The following is a 24,868-nucleotide window of genomic DNA, read 5'->3' as shown; positions in this document are numbered from 1 at the left end:
TCAAGGTCAATCGACCTAGATAATGATCAATTTGTTCAAAAAAATTGTGATAAAAAATCGGGTTTTTGATTTTAAAGTTGTCTTGAAGTGTAAGGAGCTATCCAATAGTTTCCTTATTCTACATATACTTGATTGGTACAAAAAAAGAACATTGTCAGTGCGTTTTGACCTATTCAAGAACTCAAAATTTTCAATTTATTTTGAAAATTTTAATTTCGATCAAACATAATCGGGAAGGATAAAAAATGATCCAAACAGTTGTCCAACATCATTACAATTATATTGGGATGTTTTCTGGGCTGTGATTAAACAAAATTAACCTAAGAACAACAAACCCTTTTATTTTTATTTTTAAAATTCAAATTTGGGTTTTTATTATTTAGATCGATTGATCGGTTCTATCTTATTCAGATAGTTTCTAAATGGTCTTAGGATTCGATTTCCATCCATAAAACACCATAAACAATAAGCATACAAGCTTATGCAATTTGAAAAATAAAAATTTCATGTTCACACTATAAATATGAATTAGAAGGTGATTATAACCTTACTAAGAATTGTAGAACACTCCTTGACCCTTAGGGAAGCTTTTGGGATGCACAAATCCAAGATTTAAGGCCTCAAACGGATTTTCAAAAAATCTAGAAGCTTTGAGCTTGAATGGCGGATTTATATGAAATCATGATTTTAAAGTGGAGATTGCATTCTCTGGTTTGGGAACGACTCATGGGGTCTATTTATAATTGTCCTAAGTCGGTGGAGGCTTTTAGTGGCTTTAATCGGCCAAAAGCCATTAATGGCTTTTGGTTGTTCTTGGCTTAAGTCGTCGAAATAGGGATGAATCATCCCTATTTTGATAGGTAGAAATGATCACCATCGTAGGGTGATGATTTCAGACTTTAAATGAGCCGAAAAAGTGGACTAACAAAGGAGTTCCAAAAAGAGAAGATGGATTTTCATCCTTATTCTCGCGGCGTCGCGATGAAGAAGACGATCAGAGGTCAAAACAACGTCGTTTTGTGCGCATTCAACGTTTGCGGGGTGTTCCATCTGTGATCCGTCAAATGCTAGCATTCTGTCAGCGTTTTGAGAGACGGAGTTAACGCCCGCATTAGTTAATCCCCTATAGCCCGAACACACGCTTCCTTCCACTACAACGGGTACACGACTGCTTCCTAGGTGCTGGATGGAATTCAAGCGCTCATCCGATGACTGTGGTTTTGGTTGTAGCCATTCAACATAATTTCGTCGACTCCCGATTACTAATTTAATTTTTATTTTAAAATTCTTAAGGGTTTGTTTGAAATTGAATTTTCTTTTACCCTTTTGACTTTTATTTTGATCTTTTTAATTACACAAAATATTAAAATAAATATGGAAAATATTTTACCAATTTTTTTATTTTTTATTTTTAGGGTTAAATAAATAATTGTTTTAGATAAAATTGATACAACAAATCATTTTAAATTATTTATTTTTGTCCCTTAATTTTCTAAAATTATTTTAAAATAAATGAGTATAACATTATCTCAAATAATTTTTTTTTTTATTATTTTGACCATTTTCTTTAATTAATTAGACTTTAATTATCACAATAATTAATTGTTTTAATTGGTATTTGGCCATTAGGTTAATTGTTTTGATTTTATTTATTTAAAAATAAGTCAAAATAGTTATTTTAATATTATAAATTGGGATGTAGACTTTTAGTGCTTACAATTATCATGCTCTGATTCAAATGCACTACACCATCTTGAGAAAATAATTTGCTAAAATAAATAATATCTCGAATACCCGGGCCATCCGATCCTTGTATCGCTCGACCATATTCCAACTTACAAAATGACCAAACAAGAATTAGACAATTCCTAGAAGAATTTACAAAATATTTTCTCAAAATTGACCACCAAACACTTGAGGAAAACAAATAAAGACATCATATAAATTGACATAAAAGTCAAAACAATCTTGATGAGAATCAAACGACTCCATTTTAAGAGATCATTTTTTTAATATATAACTTACATTCTAATTTATTTTTAAAATAAATAATATATTTTTTAATTTAGGAAAACATCAAGACATCCATAATCACGACTTTCATTTTCATTTAAAACGTTCTAAATGAGAACCAAACTCGTGAACTTTGCTCTCTTAGAACCACTCTTACCACTTTAACTACCTTAATGAAATAAATAAATAATTTACGTTCCATCCTAGAGATGATTGGGTTTCAAGAGACATTAAAACGAGTTTTAGCAGCATATGACATTTCAATGTACAAGGATGTAAAGACACCATTTTCAAAATCCAAAATATTAGCCATCCTAATTGTTTTCCTCAACAAAAAATATATATATAACAAATTTATCAATATTAACTTGTAGACTATAGTACATGTCGCCAAATAACCATAAAATATGACGAAATATGAAAATATTTCAATTCATTTAAGTGATATGAACATAAAATCATATGTGATATAGAAAACAAAGTCCTTGCCCTCACACTACACTCCCCGGATAAGTCACATTTTCTTTGTAAATCATCAATTTTTAGAAAAATAAAAGAAAAAATAGAGATTGTTTTTGTTTTATGTACTTAATTCAGATTATACGTCAAAACTACTTTACCAACTCATTTAAGTTCCAGTCCGTGCCAAATAATCAAACAAACACAAATTGTTTTTACATCAAAACATTTTTTTCTTTCAAATAAACCTACATCAAACTAGTTGTGATAATAATAATAAAAAAAAAAAGCAGAAGTGTAGTATTTGAGAAACACAGATCCCTATGGAGTTCAAAATTCTAATGCAGGGATGTTGCCAGCATTGCACACTGGAATATATCATTCCCTTTGTTATAGTTTAAAGTGACCAGTTGATTTTCAAGTGTTCTTCTCCTTCTTAAAAAGAGAGAGAAAGAGAAAGATGATGATTTTGAAGTTTCTTTGAAAAGAGGAAGAACAGAGGTATGATGAAAATGATTACTACAAAACAAGTTCATTTTCTTACCAATCATTGACTCATCTTTTAAACCCACCCCCAAGATCCATTTTCACTGCAGAGAATCATGAAGTCAATGAATGATAACAACAACTGGCTTGGCTTCTCTCTTTCATCCCATTTGAAAATGGAAGTTGATTCTGTTCTTCCTACACCTTACTATGGAGTTCCCGATCATTTAACCGTTATGCCTCTCAAATCCGACGGTTCTCTCTGTATCATGGAAGCTCTCTCGAGATCCCAACATCAAGGTATGAATATATCAACTATTCTATTTTGATTTTTTTTTTTAATATTTGATCTGGGTTTATGAACATTCTTAAAGGGTTGGTGGAAAATGGATCAGTACCAAAGCTAGAAGATTTCTTGGGAGGAGGATCTCATCATGATAGAGAAGCAATGGAAATGGCTCTAAGTTTAGACAGTAATATTTACTACAATAATGAACCAAAAGCCCTTAACTTTCTTCTTCAAGAACAGAACCAAAAACATCAACAAGAACAAGAAGAAGAGAACAACAGATTCTATCATTCTTCATTAATGGCCTGTAATGTTTTATATGAACAAGATCAAGATGCAGGGCATACCAATACTAAACATGAACAGCATTCCCATTTAGCTGATGTTGGTTTCAGAAACTGGGTAGTTTCAGATGAAGAACATCAACAAGTTTTTGATTTGGAGAATCAAATGAACATGTGTATTAATGATAATGGAGATTTGCAGTCTTTGAGTTTGTCAATGAGTCCTGGTTCTCATGAATCAAGCTGCGTAACTATTCCAGCTCCTCCTCCTACAGTGATGGAGTCCATTGCAGTTATTGATCAATGTAATAAGAAGAGAACATCTTCTTCTTCCTCTAAAGTTGTTCATAAACAACCTGTTCATAGGAAGTCCATTGATACTTTTGGCCAGAGAACTTCTCAGTTCAGAGGTGTTACAAGGTATTTGGAAAATATAATTTGTATTTAATATTTTAAAATATTTTGGTATTTTTGATTGAGCTATAAAAACTCTTAATAATACTCCATATGAAACAAACAGAAAGTGTTAAAATCAAATAACCCTAAACCCTAAAGCTGAAAGGGTTTTGAAAAACAATTACAGGCATAGATGGACAGGGAGATATGAAGCACATTTATGGGACAACAGCTGTAAGAAGGAAGGACAGACTAGAAAAGGGAGACAAGGTTAATTAGTATTGTTTGTAAATATGATTAATGTTTGATTTCATTCAAATAATTATTATTGACATGGTTTTCTTCTTCATCTTGTTCATCAGTTTATCTTGGTGGTTATGATATGGAAGAGAAAGCTTCAAGAGCTTATGATCTTGCTGCTCTTAAGTATTGGGGACCCTCAACCCATATCAACTTTCCGGTATATTTATTATTATTTGGTTAAGATTTTTGTTCTAAAATTAACATTTATTTATAATTCTTATTAAGTTGGAGAACTACACTCAAGAGCTTGAGGATATGAAGAACATGACCCGTCAAGAATATGTTGCACATTTGAGAAGGTATTCATATATAATCCCCCATCAAACAAGGTCTTGAAAAGTTTTAGTAAAATAATAAATTCTTTAGTTATTGTTTTAGTATAATATCTAATAAGCTCAAATGTTCAAGACTATGTATAAATGACAGAAATAGAAGGTATTTTGATGATAAAAAAAATGATGATTGGTTGATAAAGTTGTAGGCTTGTTTCATATGGGATTAAATGAAAATAATTTAACATCTTATCAACTCACCAACTTATAATTTTTTTCATTTTAATTATAGAGTATTATAACACTTCTAAAATATCATATAATAATGTAATTTTGACAAATTGATTCAAATAATCTTATATTATCATCAAACCAGTATGATTAACCCAAACAATTCTGATCTCACAAACCCTTGTATAGAATTCATATTAAGCAACCCCTTATTCTTTTAGGTTTGATTTTCATTAAGAACCCTAAGTTATTTAAAGGGGTCATTAAGCAAAATAATCATATTATTCTTATTCTTATTTTTTTTTTCAGAAAAAGCAGTGGTTTTTCAAGGGGAGCTTCTATCTACAGAGGGGTGACAAGGTTTATTTTTCAGTAAAATCCTTAAAATTTGTCATTAACTCAAAGAGGGATTAATTTTGATATTTATTTGTTGGGTGAATTTACAGACATCATCAACATGGAAGGTGGCAAGCTCGGATTGGTCGAGTAGCAGGAAACAAGGATCTTTACCTTGGAACTTTTGGTAAGCATAATCAGTTAACACTAATTTCATTTATATTTACTCAACCTTTAAAAATCAATCATTTTTTGGCTAGTTTTATTAATGTTTGAATCAATTTTTACTATTATTGTTGTTGTTTGAATGAATAGCTTTTACCATTTTGTTGATTGATGCCTTTTACTAAGGCTGATCAATGCTGTACAACAAATACCCTTTTACTTTTGAATTCTTCCCAATGGCACTATTGAACCTTTTCCATAAGGCTGTTTCTTTGAAGATGTGGTGGTGGTGGATACAAATGGTAAAAACAAAAAGTAAAATAACAAAGTTTTTTATTTTTAATATTATTTTGCAATATTTCAGGCACTCAAGAGGAAGCAGCCGAGGCTTATGATATCGCTGCAATAAAATTCCGCGGATTGAATGCTGTGACCAATTTCGACATATCCAAATACGATGTAGAAAAGATAATTGCCAGCCCTGACTTGTTATCAGCAGAACTTGCTCGTAAAACTAATAAAGACTCGTCTGGTCATAACCATAACCATAACCGAAACAGTTGTGATCAGAAGCCAGAAAATGGGACAGTATCGGATTGGAAAAATGTTGAGAATTATCCTGTTGCATCGTTTTCCATGGCGATGATGCATGACCTTATTGGGCTTGATTCGGTTGAGACTAACACTAATCCGATGTCTTTGTTGGGCAGCTCAATGGATCAAGTCAAAGAAGGTGGTTCTTCACTTTTTGGGGCTAAAGTTTCTAATGGGGGTGGTTCTTGGATTTCATCGGGGAATAACTTGCCGGTTTTCGCTGCATGGAACGATTCCTAGTTCGAAAAGGTCATTAAGAGCGCGATCAAAAGGGAGTCAACATTTTCAAAATGAATTCATCTATGTTTTCTTTTTGTTTTTCCTTAAGGGTGGACTGGAGTTATCTTTGTCTGTAATTGGAGATGGAAGCTTTTTGGGTACAAAAAAACAAGTTTTAATTTGGAGGGAATTCCTTAGAGATAAGTTAATGATGATGTTCCTTGTTATTGTCGGATACATGACCCCATTTGATCCCTCCTATAATTGATTCTACTTTATTTTCCCTATTCTTTAATCTCCAACATATAATTTTTAATGACTATTTGAAACATTTTAAATTATTAATATTTTTCATTACATGAAATTAATAACTGAAATTACCAAGGGAGGTTTCATAAACTAAAATATATATATTAATTTTCACAAAATATTTTCACACTTTCCTTGTATAGTATCATTTTGAATCAATTCATGTAAATAACAAATATATATATATATATATATATATATATATATATATATATATATATATATATATATATATATATATATATATATATATATATATATATATATATATATATATATATATATATATATATTTCTTACATTAGGAAATTAATAACTAAATTCCAAAGTGCATGGTGGTGCCATAAACCACATTTGGATTGGATTATATAATTTTTTTCTATATTATTATAATATCTTAAGTTGGGTTAGTTGATAATTTTAAACACTCGTATTTTATAATGATCTTTAAACCACCCTCGTTTATATCATAAAACATGAATATTTTTTAAAATAAAATTATTTTTAAAATATTTTATAATATACCTTTTTATAACATAAACAAGGTTTGGTTGTGACTAATTAATCGTGGTCTGATATCTAAGTTCTCTAAACTCAGTTATGAGGTATCATGTCCCATTCTTTGAAGTTGATTTCAATTCTCAATAAATTCTCTTTATTTGAAGTATATATATAACTTAATCGAACAAAAGTAAGATCACGATTTTGACGTGGGTGGTCTGCCCACTTGTACAGTACATGAGAGAAATAAAAAAAAAATCTCGAATATGGTCATGTTTAGAACAAAAATTTCTCGAACATGGCTATGTCCGGGACAAAAATCTCCCAAACATTGTTATTTTGCAAAAATAAAAAAAATCTCTTATGCACATGGCTAAGTTCGGGACAAAAATCTCCCGAACATGATCATTTTCCTAAAAATAATATTTCTTTTTCTCTTCTGCACATGGCCATGTTCGGGAAAAAAATCTACCGAACATGACAATTTTATCAAAAAAAAAATAATTTTTTTTCTCAATCCTGCTCACGTGACAGATCACATTAAAATCGTGGCATTACTTTCGTTATAACTTCGTTGCCCAAATTATATCTGTTTGGTCAAATTATTTTGACTAAGTGTTGAAATAGTTTGACTATTGGAATTTTGATGATGAAATGATAAATGGATTATATATGTGTCTAATTGTTTTTAATACAGGTGTATTGAAATCAGATTTCATTAGACTTGGTTCTAATGAGGTTCATTAGACCGATTTGGTATTAGATGCACGGTGTTAGACGTGCAGTCTAACTAGCGAAGTTAGATGTGTAGTCTAACTAAGCGGTGTTAGACGTGTAGTCTAACTAGAGTAATTAGACGTGCAGTCTAACTCGTGGAGTTAGACGTACAGTCTAATGAATTCGTAATTAAACGTGCAGTCTAACTCGTGGAGTTAGATGTGCAGTCTAATGAATCCGTAACTAGACGTGCAGTCTAACTCATGGAGTTAGACGTGCAGTCTAATGAATCCGTAATTAGACGTGCAGTCTAACTCGTGTAGTTAGACGTGTAGTCTAATGGACTCATAATTAGACGGAGATGATTGATTTCATTAGACGAGGTCGTCTAATTGAAATACGTCTAATGCCTTGCTTAAGCAGTTGCTTGAAGCTAGTACCCGCCTACCCACGTGCTATAGCTGTACGCTACTCCTGCTCCACTTTTAGTGAAGATCAGTACGACAGCCCGATGCAACCAATCAACCAATGACACGTAAGCGAATATCCTTCCCACTACTTTTTTTGCAGGCAAATCTCTGAAGAATATTCGGCGCACTACCTGTTGTGTACGGCCACAATCCTTGTATTCAGAGTCTGCTGTGTACTATGGAGGCGTTCCAATGGAAGAGTGACACATATCATTATGAAGATTCGACCATTGGTACCCGTTCATATTTAAAGATTCTTAAAGACAATGGACGAACTGCCGAAATTGCAGAGAGAGAATTCAATCGATCATTTTGATATCAAGATCACTGAAACTATTAGATGCTTTCTTGCTTTACCGTGTGTTAATCAAGAGAGAGTTAGAATCAAAGTATTGTATTATCTGAGTGATATTCTTCATCATATTGTAAGTTGAACAGAGTCTGTTCTGTTCAATAGTGAGATATTCGTGCAAACTGTATTTGATTCAAATCATATCATAGTGAATCCTTCCGGTGGTTGGAAAAAGGGGTGACGTAGAGAGTTTGCTTCGAACACCCATAAACAAACTGTTGTGTTGTTCACTTCTGTCATCTTCTCATTCTTGATCATAAGCTTCAAACCCAAGTAAACATTTCCGCACTTGATTCTGTTTCAAATGTTTACAAGGGTTTGCGTAGAATAGAAAGTGAATTAAATCCCTAACAAGATTCTTTCAAACAGTTTTTCATAAGCCTTCATCAATCACCAGACCCCGTCTCTATTGATAAAGCCGATCCTTTCAATATCTTTAGTCGAATATTCATCACATGCTTGTACATTGTCTATTAGATTCAATTTCCATTTTTTTAACTTATTCAATAGGTGAATTTTAAAGGATTTAAAATAGCTTTTCGAACTCTGTAAACATGTTTATGCTGAATTTATTGATTCATTAATGATTTTGTTTTGCTAAGAAATGTTTCAAAAATTACCAATGATATTTTGCTATACTAATTAGCTTTGAAATTAAGGAACATAATATACTTTTGAGAATATGACCTTTCAAACAAAGGTAACATAACATATATGATAAACAGTTTGAAAAGAAAAATTAGAAGTTGAATGAATGGTTCAAATACCTTTAAATTTTAATGTTAACAAGCTAAATAAAACCGAAAAATTAAAAAAAAAATCCACTAAGATAACTTATGTGATAAAAAAGTCTATGCCTAAAAGAACAAAGGTTTCAAGTTCATTTTCTACTAACAACAATCTAAATTGATATGAGATCATAAAAAGAGTTTGACATGCATTTGGCTATTATGCTATATACACATACATGTATAGTAATTTCATTTAAACTATTTTTGTCTTCTAAGCTTTAAGAAAAGCTAGTGATTAAAAAAAGTAGGAGTTCGACAGTGGGAGAGATTGTTGGATTAGGACTCTTTCGTAGTTGGAACACTTTAAGAATAATTAATTATTATGACTAGGAGTTTGTCTAATATAACAATAATATTATTGTATAGATTCAAAGGTCTTTTCGTGAAAATCTTTAGTGGCCTTTACCCTAAATCCCACTTCACTTGTCGGCCCTAAAAAGCAATTTCTTGTCTTGTCACCTAAACAAAATTATCATATCATGTACTACATTTGACTGCAATAATTGATCATATGTGTATTTGGAAGCATTTGGTCCTTCAAGTGGAGTACTAACTCTAGCATTCACTCCTTCATAACCATGTAAACAAAACAACCAAAAACCCCATCAAAACCATTAGACCATTCTTATCACTTTCGATAGAGGTTGGACAAATGTAGGCCATAGGCTAGACTAACATGACATGAGTGAATAATACAATTTGAATGGACAACCGACAAAACGATAGGACAATTCGTAATCATAATCAACAATGTTTTAAATCATATATACCACACAAGAAATGTTATATACATAACTAGAATGGAGATTGAAGCGCAAAGAAAATGTCCAAATCCTTTCGAAATTGTAGAGAACTCTCAAGTTGGGGCAAAGTGATTGCATGAGGATGAAACTAATACTTATAGTTGGGTTTTAAGGTATTTGTTCGATGATCTTCGTAAATGTAAATGTGAACTTTAATAAATTAAAAATCTGTATGGAGACTCACAGTTCAATGATAAAAGGCAAAAGTTATTGTTCTTATTGGTATGAGTTTGAGTATTCACCAAAATCATTCAAAGAATAATACATATATATTTGACATTATAGATCTCTAATCCTCCTATGAGAAGATAAAAGACCCTTTTAAGAAATGATGAGTGCATATGAGGACTATGCACTCGAGTTTTCCCTTGAGTATAATTTATAGATTTTTAGTCTTTAATTTTGTTTGATTCAACTTATAAGCTGAGATTATTCGTGTCTGCGTAATATGTTATTGTAATTTTAACTAATAAACAACGCAAAATATTATATTAAAACGTATCTTGCATTTAAACACAATTTTCTTTCTAATTTTTTTTTTAATGTTAAAACTTATAATTTTAACGTTTTTTTCTTCCTCGTCACCTTTTAAACCTTTTTTATTCTCTTTTACAATTTTTTTTTTATCATTTTTTTCTTATTTATTTAATTATATATAAAATTAATTTATTTAAAATTATTAAATAATAAATATAATTTAAATATATATATATATATATATTTTACACACAAAAACATTTATATAAAGCCACAAATTTTAAATCTATATCTTTTCGCCTTATTTATATTTGTTATTTTAAATAATAGTATATTATTTTCTAAATAATTAATTATAATTTTTAGATACGCAAATATTAAAAATTATTAGTAAGGCTGGTTCGCTATGGGTTATTAAAAAAACTAATTCAAAATCAAATATCACTTCACTCCCCTATTATCTATCACATCACTCAAAATCATTAACCAAAATATTAAAATACTATTTATTTTAAATTATTATTTTATATTTTATTTATATATATCAATATCCTTTAAGTCTTTTTACAAAAAATAATCATTATCTTCTCAAAATCATCTCCCATTATTTAATTTTTCTCTCTATTGATTTTTTTTAAAATTCAACCAAACAACCTCCAAGAATAAATTTGAAACATTTGAGTGAGTTTAGACGTCACAAAATCCAGGAGTATCACCAAGAATAAAAAAAATTAATAATATTATATAATGTTTTTTAGTTTTATAATGGTTAAATAATTAATAAATTAAATTTTAAGTTTTTTAAAGGAATAAATTAAACAACAAATAAAAATTAGATAATGAAAAATAATGCATAAAACAATAATATATGAGCAAAAGTAAAAAAATAATATAAAAATGTATAGATCCTAATATATTCATATAATTTATTTTAAAATAAATTATTTTTTAATTTACATAAGTTTTTAATATTTAAAATAAAGTTAATAAAAAATTCAAAAATTTTAAAATAAAAATATTAATTTTATAAATATATAATTAAATAGTGAGTTATATATTAATGACAATTTATAAAAAAATATTAAAAAATAAAGTAATTAATATTAAAAATAAATATAACATCATATATATTATTAATTTATTAAATATTATTATAAATATACAAAGTAAAATATAAAAAATAAATATATTGCATGTATAAACATAACACATAAGCTAAATATTATGAGGAATTCTGCCTAATTAGCTAAACCAATAGGCTATAACTTTCAAAAATTTATTGTCATTAAAGATGATAATTTGAAACCGGTGCTTACCGGTTTGAGACAGTTTTTCTCGATTTAATAGGTAGTTAATTATATTTGTGTCCCCGTTTCGATCTCATCTTAATTTTACCCGAATATTATAAACACAATTAAATATATTTTATTATTTATTATATTTTATAAGAATTTTAAGTTTAATTTTTTTTAATAATATAAAATTTTAATACATCACATATATATTAAATTAAAAAATACATTTATATAATTTTATTATTAGAGAATATGGTATAAATAGTGCCTCGCGGGGATGGTAGTAAAAAAACTTCTCGAAATAAAATAGGACGAAAATGATAAATACATTCCCCACCTTGAAGCGCCACATAACTATCCCTAATTGTCACATATGTTAATTACTTGCAAAATGTTTCTCGACAAAGTTGTGTGTTTGTGATTTCGGTTCATTTAAAATTTTAAAGTAATTAGATCTTAACGTAATTTTTAAAATTTATGAAATATTGATTAAAATTTTATGATAAATTAAAATTTTTAAAATAATTACATCTATTTGTAATTTTTTTTTTGAATGCCCCCATCTTTAAGGCGGTATGTACGACGACAGTTAGTTTGAGCCCCATGCATTATCTATCCTGTTCTCATACCACATCGCTAGGGGAGTCACGATGTGTTTTAAATGGTAAGCTTGACCTCATGTACTATTTTTAGAAAAAAAGAGTTTTCGTGTCATTTAGATTATGTTATGAACTCCTTGAATGACATTCTTCTCGAATCTCGTAAAAAATGTGAGATGATGAACTAAAAATAGAGTTATTTAGCATAAGCCTTTCAAAATTGGCTTGTATAGGTTTTAAATCGATCGTGTGTTTGAATATACTGGTTTAATTGACTTGAGAGTCGCCACCTTAATTTGCTTCTGAAAGAAATTAAGGAAAGAAAAGTAAAGTATTCGTGTTTAAGGGGTCGATGCTTGGCTACGTGTGGGAAAAGACCTTAGAGTTATGATCCACACACCCATCCAATGGACATTCTCTACTCCGATATAGTTGGCATTGATGTTTGAAGGATTTGTTACACTTGTATTCTGAGTTCAGAACTCATTTGATCTTGTAATTATCTTAATTTGTGTCTAAAAAAGAGCTAGCCCTATTTTTTTTTCTAGAAATCATTCTAGGAGTCCGTTTAATTTCCATGAACATATATCGAACAAAAAATGAGAGTGCAGACAAATTTGCGATTTGCAGATCCTTATGAAGGAATAGTTTTGAAAATTTTGGAGATTTTAGAGATGATAGAGCTTCTTTAGTGGTACTAAAAAGGAATTGTTTTTTCGAAAGTGTTCAAAAAATTATGAAATTTTCCATGCTGGTCAAGAATATTTGTAGGAGCATGTAGTAATTTATTTTTTGATTTTTGAAGTTATGGAACTCAAAGCTAGGGTATCACCAAGTTAGAAAAATTTTCAAATAGGTTCAAAAATTTGTGGAAATTTTTTTATTTATGAAGAAAACAATATTTTTGACCACACTGTATTTTTAAAATTATTTAGAGGTATAAATTAATTAGAAAATAACGTTTAGGGAAAGAATAAACTAAAAAAGACCTAATGATTTACTTAATATTTGATGAAAAATCAATCGAAGAAAAAGTTTAGGGCCGAGATGAGCCCATCTGGAAGGATGAAGGACGCGCTCGGGTGTCAGGAAGCTTTCTAGAGACATGGCCTATAACTCTTAAGTTGTAAACTTATAGAGTAAACAAACTTGGTTCATGCCATTTGAAAATGAAGAAAATTGACTTCATTTAGGATACGTTTAAACAAATGGATTTGGAATTGAAAATCAAATTTTAATTCCAATTTCATGAAAATTGACATTGAATAACAATTCAATTCTTATATTTGGAAAAACTATAAAATTGTAATTCAATCTTAATTCTATGTTTGTAAAAAAAATATAAAAAAAATAATTTTAATATATATTATATATATTATTAAAATATTGAATTTACACCATCAAATAATATAGCTCAAGGTTCAAAAGATTTTTTTAATTTTAATTTATATTAAAAAAAATATCGGTTTAACATGTTAACTTTATATATTAAAAATAAAAATATCATTTTGACATTTTAAATTCCTAAATTAAAAAAAAAAAGAATATATATATATATAAGTACAACACATTAACTTATTAAATTAATATATATATATATATATATATATATATATATATATATATATTAGTTCAAAATCTTAACTTATTAAACTAAAAAAACATTGGTTCGATATTTTAACATCCTAAATTCCAAAAGAATATTAACAATTAAAAATTTTAACCGTGTTTTAAATAATAAAATAATAAGTTCTTTTGTTTGAAAAAATATAAAAAATAAATGAATTACAATTCCGACATAAAAAAGAATAGAATTGAGAACTATAAAATTACACTATATTGAATTCCATTAGAATTCCAATCCTAATTCTTAATTTTAAAGGGTCTACCAAACTTAGGAATTCAACCTTCAAATGTCAATTCCATTCTTTTTAGGTCAAAATTGTAATTCCAAATTTTATTTTTGTTTATGTAACTTATTATTTTATTATTTAAAATAAGATTAAAATTTTCAATTGATAATATATATTTTTTAATTTAAAATGTTAAAATATCTTACCGATGTATTTTTTTAGTAAGTTAACATTTTGATTATATATATATATATATATATATATATATATATATATATATATATATATATATATTAATTTAAGAAATTAATATACTAAATCGATATTTTATTTTTGAATTTAGAAAGTTAAAATGTCGAACCGATACATTTTATTTTTAGAATTATGAAGTTAACATGTTGAACCGATATTTTTTTTAATAAAAATTGTAACTTAAAAAATATTTTAACACTTGAGTTATCCTAATTGGTTATGTCAAATCAATATTTTAGTAAAATAGATAATATATATTAAAATTATTTTTATTATATATTCAATTTTTCAAACATAAGAATTGAGATTGAATTAAAATTCTCTAATTTTCCTAAACATAATAGAATTGTAATTAAATGTCAATTTTCATGATATTGGAATTATAATTTCAATGTCAATGTCAATTCTAATTCCACCCATCCAAACATCAGTGGAATTGGAATTGAAATTGGCATTGGAATCTCAATTCCAATTCCATGAGAATTGTCATTAAATTACAATTCAATACTTATGTTTGAGAAAAGTAAAGAATTGTAATTCAATCTTAATTCATATGTTTTGGAAAATAATCTCAATTCATATGTTTGGGAAAATTATAGAATTGTAATTAATTTCAATTCATAGGTTTGTAAAATAGAATATAATAGAAATAAGTTTAATATATTATTTATTTTTTTAAAATATTAGTTTGACAAAATTAATTAAGATAGCTCAATGTCAATTTTTTTTTAAGTTTCGATTTTCATTGAAAATATATCAGTTTAACATGTTAACCTAATATATTAAAAATAAAAATATATGTTTGACATTTTAATTTCTTAAATTCAAAAATAAAATATCAGTTCAAAATGTTAACCTTTTAAATATGTTTTTACATTTTTTTTTGCACGTTTAACACGTTTTTGACTTATTAAAAACGTTCAACACGTTTTTTACACGTTTAACATATTTACACGTTTTTGGCACGTTTAAACACGTTTTTGACATGTTTAACACGTTTTCACAATTAAAACACATTTTCACACGTTTAATATGTTTTTCACGTTTTTGACACGTTTAACACGTTTTTGATATTTTTAATACGTTTAACATATTTTCACATGTTTTGACAAGTTTAACACGTTTTTGGCACGTTTTTCACATTTTGACACATTAAACACGTTTTGGCACATTTAACACATTTTTCACACGTTTTACACATTTTTGGAATGTTTAACACGTTTTTAACAATTTGACACGTTTTTGGCACGTATAACACGTTTTGACAATTATAACTCATTTTTGGCACATTTAACATATTTTTAGCACATTAAACACGTTTTGACACATTTAACATGTTTTCACGTTTTTGACACGTTTAACACATTTTTCACGTTTTTGGCACGTTTTTGATACTTTAACATGTTTTTTCACACGTTTAACATTTTTCACATTTTTGGCACGTTTAACACCTTTTTACTATGTTTAACAAAATTTTCACACGTTTTATACATTTTTGACACGTTTAACACGTTTTGGCGCGTTTAACACATTTTGACAAGTTTAACACATTTTTGGCACATTTAACATATTTTTAGCACATTAAATATGTTTTGGCACATTTAATACATTTGTCACGTTTATGGCACGTTTAACACGTGTTAAACGTGCCAATACATGAAAAACGTACCAAAACGTGTTAAGCGTGTCAAGAATGTGTTAAATATGTCAAAAATATGAAAAATGTGTTAAACGTGTCAAAAACATGAAAAACGTGTTAAACGTATCAAAAATATGTTAAATGTGCCAAAAACATGTTAAATGTGTTAAACATGTTAAACGTGTGGAAAACGTGTTAAATGTGTAAAAATCATGTTAAACATGTTTAATGTGTGAAAACGTGTTAAACATGTCAAAAACTTGTTAAACACGTCAAAAACATGTTAAACGTGCCAAAAACGTGTTAAACGTGAAAAAAACGTGTTAAACGTGTCAAAAACGTGATAACCATGTTAAACGTGTCAAAATGTATCAAAAACGTGTTCAACGTGCCAAAAAAGTATAAAATATGTTAAACGTGCCAAAAACATATAAAAATGTTAAATGTGTGAAAAACGTGTTAAAAACATGTTAAACGTGTTTAATGTGTGAAAACATGTTAAACATGTCAAACACGTGTTAAACGTGTCAAAAACGTGTTAAACGTGCCAAAACCGTGAAAAATGTGTTTAAAACGTGAAAACCATGTTAAACGTGTCAAAAATTTGTTCAACGTGCCAAAAACGTGAAAAATATGTTAAACGTGTCAAAAACGTGAAAAATATGTTAAACGTGTTAAAATTTATCAAAAATGCGTTCAACGTGTCAAAAACGTGAAAAACGTGTTAAACGTGTTAGATGTGTAAAAAATATGAAAACTTGTTAAACGTGCCAAAAACGTGTTAAACATGTGAAAAATGTGTTAAACGTGTTATAAACGTGTTAAACATGTCAAAAACGTGTTAAACGGGCCTAAACGTGTTAAGCGTGTTAAAATGTATTAAACGTTTCAAAAACGTGTGAAATTAATCAAAACGAGTTATATACTTATCTATATATATATATATAATGACGCTTAATTTTTAGAGTGTCCGGATTGCCGGGTCGAGAGCTGTGGTTAATTTGAATATATGTGAGAGTAAATGGATACTTGGGTCGGATTGTGGGTTGACCCGCTCATAAACTTAAAACGGTTAAAAATAAAATTAAAAATGCTATAGGTATGGTTCAAACTTACAACCTAACAAAAACAAGTACAAACTTTTAACCAACTAGGCTAATAACACTTTATATTTTAAATTCAACCCAAAATTTAATAAACGCGTGACATTTTAACAATATAAGTTCAACTTTTTAACTAACTAATCTATATATATATATATATATAATGATGCTTAATTTTTAAAGTGTCCGGATTGTGCTGTGGTTAATTTGAATATATGTGAGAGTAATGGATACTTGGGTCGGATTGTGGGTTGACCCGCCCATAAACTTAAAACGGTTAAAAATAAAATTAAAAATGCTATAGGTATGGTTCAAACTTGCAACCTTACAAAACAAGTACAACATTTTAACAACTAGGCTAATAACACTTTATATTTTAAATTCAACCCAAAATTTGATAAACGCGTGACATTTTAATAATATAAATTCAACCTTTTAATTAACTAATCTCTCTCTCTCTATATATATAATGATGTTTAATTTTTAAAGTGTCCGGATTGCCAGGTCGAGAGCTGTGGTTAATTTGGATATATGTGAGAGTAAATGGATACTTGGGTCGGAGTATGGGTTGATCCGCCCATAAACTTAAAACGGTTAAAAATAAAATTAAAAATGCTATAAGTATGGTTCGAATTTGCAACCTAACAAAACAATTACAACTTTTTAACCAACTAGGCTAATAACACTTTATATTTTAAATTCAACCCAAAATTTGATAAACGTGTGACATTTTAACAATACAAGTTCAACTTTTTAACTAACTAATCTATATATATATAATGATGCTTAATTTTTAAAGTGTCCGGATTGCCTGGTCGAGAGCTGTGGTTAATTTGGATATATGTGAGAGTAAATTGATATTTGGGTCGGATTGTGGGTTTACCCGCCCATAAAAATTTTACCGTAATATTTTTTCACGTTTTTTATATTGTTACTCGTGTAAATGCACGGGATACATGCTAGTTAAAACTAAAAACGTATTAAGCGAGTCACATGTTAAATGAATAAAATATTTGTTAAATGAGTTAAAAACGTGTTAAATAAGTAAAAAAAAATTGGAATTGCAATTCTAACCTAAAAATGTTGAAATTAAGAATTATAAAATTACAATATATCGAATTCCATTGAAATTCTAATTCCAATTCTTAATATTAAAGTGTCTACCAAACATAAGAATTGGAATTGGACCCTCCAATCCAATTTCAATGTCAATTCTAGGGTTACTAAACACACCCTTAGTATTTTTCATTTAAATCGGACATGCACTAAACTTCAAGTGAGCCTCCTAATTAACTTATGCCGAATAGGACTTTAAATTTTGTACCATTGGAAATGTATGCTCAATTGATACACTTTCAATATCAAATTCATTAAACGAAGTGGACTATAACTCTTTCAGTCTTTAACTAAATGCATATTATTCGTCTTAGACCAAGTTAGCTACGAACGACCTTACATGGATTGTAGGCCAAATTAGGTGGCCTACTTAGTATCAAATGAAAGATAAGAGGTAAAAACTTCCAACAGTGGGTCATGGACTCAAATTGATCTATTGTTGCCAAAGTTATGGCCATAGTAAGTGGAGCCTACCTTCAATTAGCTCTTATGCTTGAAGTGTAACCATGCATTAACTTGTGTAGACACTCACGATTCCTTAATCGAAATCTGGGGATTGAGACCGATGACATTCTCTTGTATGTGTAATATTACCTTTCATTTGATACCTCATAGGCTCAAATCGGTGGACTTCAATTCCCATAATTAATTTTTTAGTGAAGGAATGTCACTTTTGAACTTGGAGTTCACGTTGTTGACATCCTTTGATTCTTATGCAAAATTTGATCTTGATTTGGATTTTGGTTTGAACAGACATTTCCATCCCAATTAGAATCATCAATTTTGATCAAGAAACGTGCTCTCGACAAATTTTTAAAGAAAGTGAGGCTTGGCTTGGCTGGTTTCTTTCAAAATTCTTGGAAACCAAATGAAAGAACACCTTCATCTAGTTCTTCATTTCCCAAAATCCGGTTGAAGACCGGTGATAGACGTTCGATGTCTTTTGCGTAGTTGACTAGGCGAACACATTGACAATCGGATTGACCCGCATTGACCGTGGTTAAATCGTCTGAGTTGACTCGGTTTCGACCTGTTTGAGCACTGTCGTTGCTCCCGGCGCGTGGGCACTACTTTTCAATGACGACTGTCATGTGTTGTCGTGTACAGTGGTATTTGAATTCTAAAAAAAAAGAAAGTGGTATTTGAATTAATTCAGAATGTATCGTGAAGGGCCAATTTTACGAACTAATTGCTTATGTTGAGTCTTTCCAGTTTAGCCTGGGTAAAAAGTTAGTGTCTATATGATACTTAATTATAATATTATATGGATAAAATTTATTAATTAAAAAGTTTAATTAAAGAATTATAATTATGCATTTGACATAAAAGTTAAAATTTATATTAAATTAAACAAAATTATTTATGTATATGAATAAAAACTTAAGATTTTAATTTGAATCAAATACAATAATATATATAATTTAAAAGTTCGCTTATATTATAATTATATTTTAAGTTAACATATAATATAATGGTTAAATATAAAGTTAATGTGTATGTCTAAGGTTGTAAACGAATCGAAAGGAATATTATTGTATTGGATTCGTATTCGTGAAACTATTAGTATGTCTCTGATTATAAATTATTAATTTCATATATATTAGTATTATTAATTAAAACATTCAAGTTTAATGAAATTAATATAGAATCCAATTGTAAATTCAATTTTTTATAATTTGTATATTTAAAATATGTGATGAAATGACTTTGAGGTTGACCCAGATAATTTGTCACTAAAGTTTATCAATTATTTAACATTAATTTAATCTTTAGGAATATCATTCTGCATCGTATTTTGATTAAACTTGAGCTAGATAACCACAATGGAAGCATTGGAAAAATAATTTATCATACATTTATTTTTATCCTACAAATTCTTGGACAAGTGCCCAAGAACAATGATCTAAAAACTTTGGATTTTAAATCGAAATTGAGCGAATCTTGTTTAAGCTAATTATTTGATTTTAACTTGAGAAAATGTTATTTTATCACATCTAGAACACACTTATGTGATTAAATGAAACAACTCAAACAAGAAATAGGTAAGTAAAAACTCAAATAGGTAGAAAGTGAATGAATTGATAATTCGTATTGCAACAACGAATGAGGACTTATAAATGATTTATAAAGATTCCTAAAGGTCCTTAAAAACTTCATAGTGGACCAGAATTGAGCTTTGCACTTACAATTGAAAATTCTCACAAATCAAGAACTTGGAGCTTGGCCTTCAATGGAGGACTTTCTTGGAGTTGGAGGTATTCTTGCACTCTCTTTTTGCCCTAATCTCCCCTCTTTTTTTCTCTTGCATTTTTTAAACCCCCTTTTGGGTTTCCCATTTTCTAAATTTTAATCTAGGATTCTAATATCGAAATCCCTAAATTACCTCAAAACTCCCCGTCACTTGTGTCGTTTGTACCGTGAGTTTATTTATATATTTTATTTTTCTATAAATATTAAAACACGAAATTAACATTATATTAAATATAGTATATCTATCTAGTTATTTATTTATTACAATATACTTATTTATCTTTTTTTTTAGAGTTTATTTATTTAATTTTGTCTTTAGTATTTAACCAATTCAAGATTCGATTTGACATAATTTCTCGAATTAATTATTTTATTTTAAATCTCAAATGATAAGCCTATTTACAATTTTAAGAAATCTTTTTTAATATAGACTCGAGATTTTTAAATTTATAAATACGAAAAGATGCAAAATATAAGTGTCTATAAAATTAAAATGCCCTCTTGGATGCAGTTTGGAGAAAGTCATGCGGTTTTGGAAAATGCTCATCCAAGTTTGAGATATAGACACTCTACTCAAACCCCTTCGACTCATGACTTTCTTCGGACTAATTTTATTTATTTATTTATTATAAAAGATATGTAAAATAAATCGAACCTAGAAAACCTCTTGGGAGGCTTGAGTATGATCTTGGGTATATCTAACCTTCTAAAATTAACCGTTAGAATCACCTTTTAGTATTATTTGATACTCAGTTGGCCATCACTACTAAATCCTAAGACATATCCCATAAAATATTCCAAGTCTTCGGTGAGACCTATACATTTGATTAAGTCTTCTAAACCTCTCGATGGAGGTCTGTATTATGGGAAATTGTGTGCCTAAACCACCTGGTGGTTTGTGCACGATAATGTGTACAAGACCCCTCGAAAGGATATGTGCATGAGTGTTATATGTGTAACGAAATCACAATCAGGACTTCGATGATCGAACCGTGAAGAAATATATTAAAAAGTGAATAGAAAATTTAGAGAATGAAAATAACCTTAATGAAAATCTGTCTATTGAACTTGTTTTAGATAAGATCACGATTACATAACTTATATAAAGTTAACATAACTTAGATATTAAACTATGAGACAGGAAGAGTCTCATTTACTAGATAAGACCAAGAGTCTTGGACAATCCAAGATGCTCTTTAACAACAAAAGACTCCTTAATTATTATTATTATTACTTTTATTTCTAACACCCCCCTTAAAGTGATGTCTGATGAACTAGTCCCAACTTAGATCGTAGATCTTCGAAAGGACCTTTAGGAAGTGCTTTTGTGAAGATATCAACAACATTGTCTTCACTCCTTACTACAACCATCTCAATGATTCTCTCTAGTACTTTTTCACGAATAAAGTGATGCTCCAACTCAATGTGTTTTGTCCTCGCATGAAATACTAGATTTGAAGTCAATTTAATAGCAATCAAATTATCTCCATGGATATGAATCAGCTGATCAAACTTGACATGAAAATCCCCCAGAGTCTACGAAGCCATATGCACTCCTGTGTTGCGTGAGCTGATGCTTTATATTCCGCTTCTATTGTAGACAATGATACAGATCCTTGTTACCTGCTACTCCAAGATATACTAGTGTTTCCACAAAGAAAAATAAACTCAGATGTGGACCTTCGATCGTCTCGATCTCCAACAAAGTCAGCATCTGCATATCCTTGCAAAACAAATTTTGCATCTTTCTCATATAGTAGACCAATATCTAGTGAGGTATTAATATACTTCAGAATTTTCTTCACTTCCTCAAGGTGTGGTTTCCTTGGCTCCTGTATGTATCGACTCACCACTCCAACTACATAAGCAATGTCAGGCCTTGTTATAGTCAGATAAATCAGACTTTCCACAAGAGCACGATAAGGACGAGGATCTGGTATACATGTTCCTTCGTCTCGACTAAGTCTGGGATTTACGTCGAGAGGAGTATAGCTCTTTTTTTCATCAGTCATACCAAATTTTCTACCAACTTCTTTGCGTATTTGATCTGCGATACAAACAAACCTTTATCGAAATTTTCGATTTGCAGACCAAGGAAAGTTCCAAGTTCACCAAGCTTCTTCATCTCAAAACGAAGCGAGAGCTAATCTTGTAGACGGGCAACCTCATCATAGTTACTGCCCGTCAAGATTATGTCATCCACATAAAGAAGCACCACCACTATCTGTTCATGATTCTTCTTTATAAATAGACTTGAGTCAGATTCTGAAGCTTTATACCCACAAAATTGAAGATATTCTGTAATATTTCCATACCAAGCACGTGGGGCTTGCTTTAATCCATATAGTGCCTTCTTAAGTCTACAAACCAACTGGTCACCATCTTTTTTCTCAAATCCAGGTGGTTGTTCCATATATATTGGGCGATCAAGTTCTCCGTACAGAAATGCATTCTTGACGTCTAATTGCCATAACTTCCATCGAGAACTTACTACTAAGGCCAACACAGTGTGAATTGATGTCATCTTCGTAACTGGGCTGAATGTCTCCTCGTAATCTTCTCCATACTTCTGTGAGAATCCTCGAGCGACCAATCTAGTTTTGTATCGATCTATGTTTCCATCAGCCATTCGCTTGATTCGATACACCCACTTACATGTGACTGCTTGAATATCAAGAGGCTTGGAACAACGTCCCATGTCTCATTCTTCTTGAGAGCATGCATTTCCTCCTCCATTGCTGCCACCCATTCCTTGACATTTTTTTGCTTCATTATAGGAAGTGGGTTCCTCGTCGTCTATTGCGTTTTCTAAGAAACAAGAAAAGGTTGTTACAAAATTATCATCCCTGAATCGACAGGGCCTTACAATGTTCCTTTTTGGTCGAGATTCCCCATTCTGTTGTTGACTTGATTCTTCCTGATGTGGACTTCTTGGTAATCTTTCACCTTTGGCTCCTTCATCGACTGAAGTATCTTGAGCTAAGTTAGTGCTCCTCATGTCACTATTATCACTACTACAAGAGCTTCCCGTAGACGTGGGAATGAGAAGATCAGTCTGAATAGTTTCTTCAACATCCTTCATGTAGTACGAAGAAATTTCGTCAAAACAACATCTCTCGACACAGTGCATTTGTGGGTTGATGGATCCATACACCGTCACCCTTTCCTTCTCTGGTCATAGCTGACAAACACGTAATTGACTGCCTTCGGATCCAATTTACTCCTTCTCGAGTCTAGAATATGGACATAACAAGTTGATCCAAAAACTCGAAAATGCTTAACATTTAGCTTAAAACCAAAAAGCATCTCGAATGGAGATTTGAACTCATTTGGGCTAAGTAGAACTCAATTGATGACATGGGCAGCACAACTCATGCCTTTTGCCCATAAGTGCTTTGGTATATTCTTCATATGCAACCACGACTTACAAGTCTCTATAAGGTGTCAAATCTTCCTTTCGGCTATCCCATTCTGTTGCGGGGTCTCAGGGAAGGAGAGTTCTCTTTTTATGTCATTTTTCCTACAAAACAATTCAAACTCTTTTGAGCAAAATTCTCCACCATTATCTGTCCGCAATACTCAAATTTCCTTTCTTGTTCTCCTTCTACCGTCTCCTTGAACTCGAGAAATTTAGAGAACACTTCGGACTTCTCTTTCACGAAGTACACCCAAGTGAATCTGGAGAAATCATCCACAAACAACAACATATATTTACTTTCCGAGTATGAGGCAGTTCGAGTTGGTCCCATCAAGTCACTATGAATTCGATCCAAATGACCCTTAATTCTTGATATAAAGTTGTCGAATGGAAGTCGATGAGCCTTCCCATATTGACATCCTTCACACACTACCCTCTTCAATTCTCAGATCTTCAGGTAGACCTTCGACAAGTTTCTTTCGAGACATAACACTGATCTTAGTCATATTTACATGCCCAAGTCTTGCATGCCATAGAAAAGAGGTGCTTTTATCGTTCACCTTTTCTATGTACAAATTTGAAGCTGAAAGGATAAAGAGATCATTTACCCGAGTTTCAGTATGAACCACATCCGACTTGATTTCTTTCACGTTCCTTAAGAACTTCACATCATGTGGACCGAACAATACCAGATTTCCAGCATCTACAACATTTGCAACCGAGAAGAGATTCTTTCGAATTCCTGGAATATGGTAGACATTCTTCAAGGTAATATATTCTTCTTTGTCGTTATTAATGACAACCGATCCTTCCTTTTTAACTTCGTGAACCGAGTTATCTATCGTGATAATGCCATCGCCCCCATTATGAACTCGA

The 24,868-nt window shown here is 30.0% G+C and overlaps 2 protein-coding genes across 2 annotated transcripts; one reads left to right on the top strand and one right to left on the bottom strand.

The window, feature by feature from the left end:
* Positions 1-2,956: 2,956 nt before the first annotated feature.
* Positions 2,957-6,334, top strand: LOC124931779 (AP2-like ethylene-responsive transcription factor ANT). Its single transcript, XM_047472332.1, has 9 exons — positions 2,957-2,973; positions 3,052-3,258; positions 3,333-3,951; positions 4,115-4,197; positions 4,290-4,387; positions 4,456-4,529; positions 5,043-5,093; positions 5,180-5,256; positions 5,599-6,334. Exons 2-9 carry the CDS (start codon positions 3,075-3,077, stop codon positions 6,066-6,068), a joined length of 1,656 nt encoding a protein of 551 aa, XP_047328288.1. The 5' UTR covers positions 2,957-2,973; positions 3,052-3,074; the 3' UTR covers positions 6,069-6,334.
* Positions 6,335-22,193: 15,859 nt separating this feature from the next.
* Positions 22,194-22,586, bottom strand: LOC124930155 (secreted RxLR effector protein 161-like). The gene has a single exon (XM_047470517.1). It carries the CDS (start codon positions 22,584-22,586, stop codon positions 22,194-22,196), a length of 393 nt encoding a protein of 130 aa, XP_047326473.1.
* Between the last annotated feature and the right edge of the window lie 2,282 nt (positions 22,587-24,868).

Source organism: Impatiens glandulifera, chromosome 3 (genome assembly GCF_907164915.1).
Source record: "Impatiens glandulifera chromosome 3, dImpGla2.1, whole genome shotgun sequence".
Classification (NCBI taxonomy): domain Eukaryota; kingdom Viridiplantae; phylum Streptophyta; class Magnoliopsida; order Ericales; family Balsaminaceae; genus Impatiens; species Impatiens glandulifera.
This window is presented reverse-complemented; position numbering and strand designations above follow the sequence as displayed.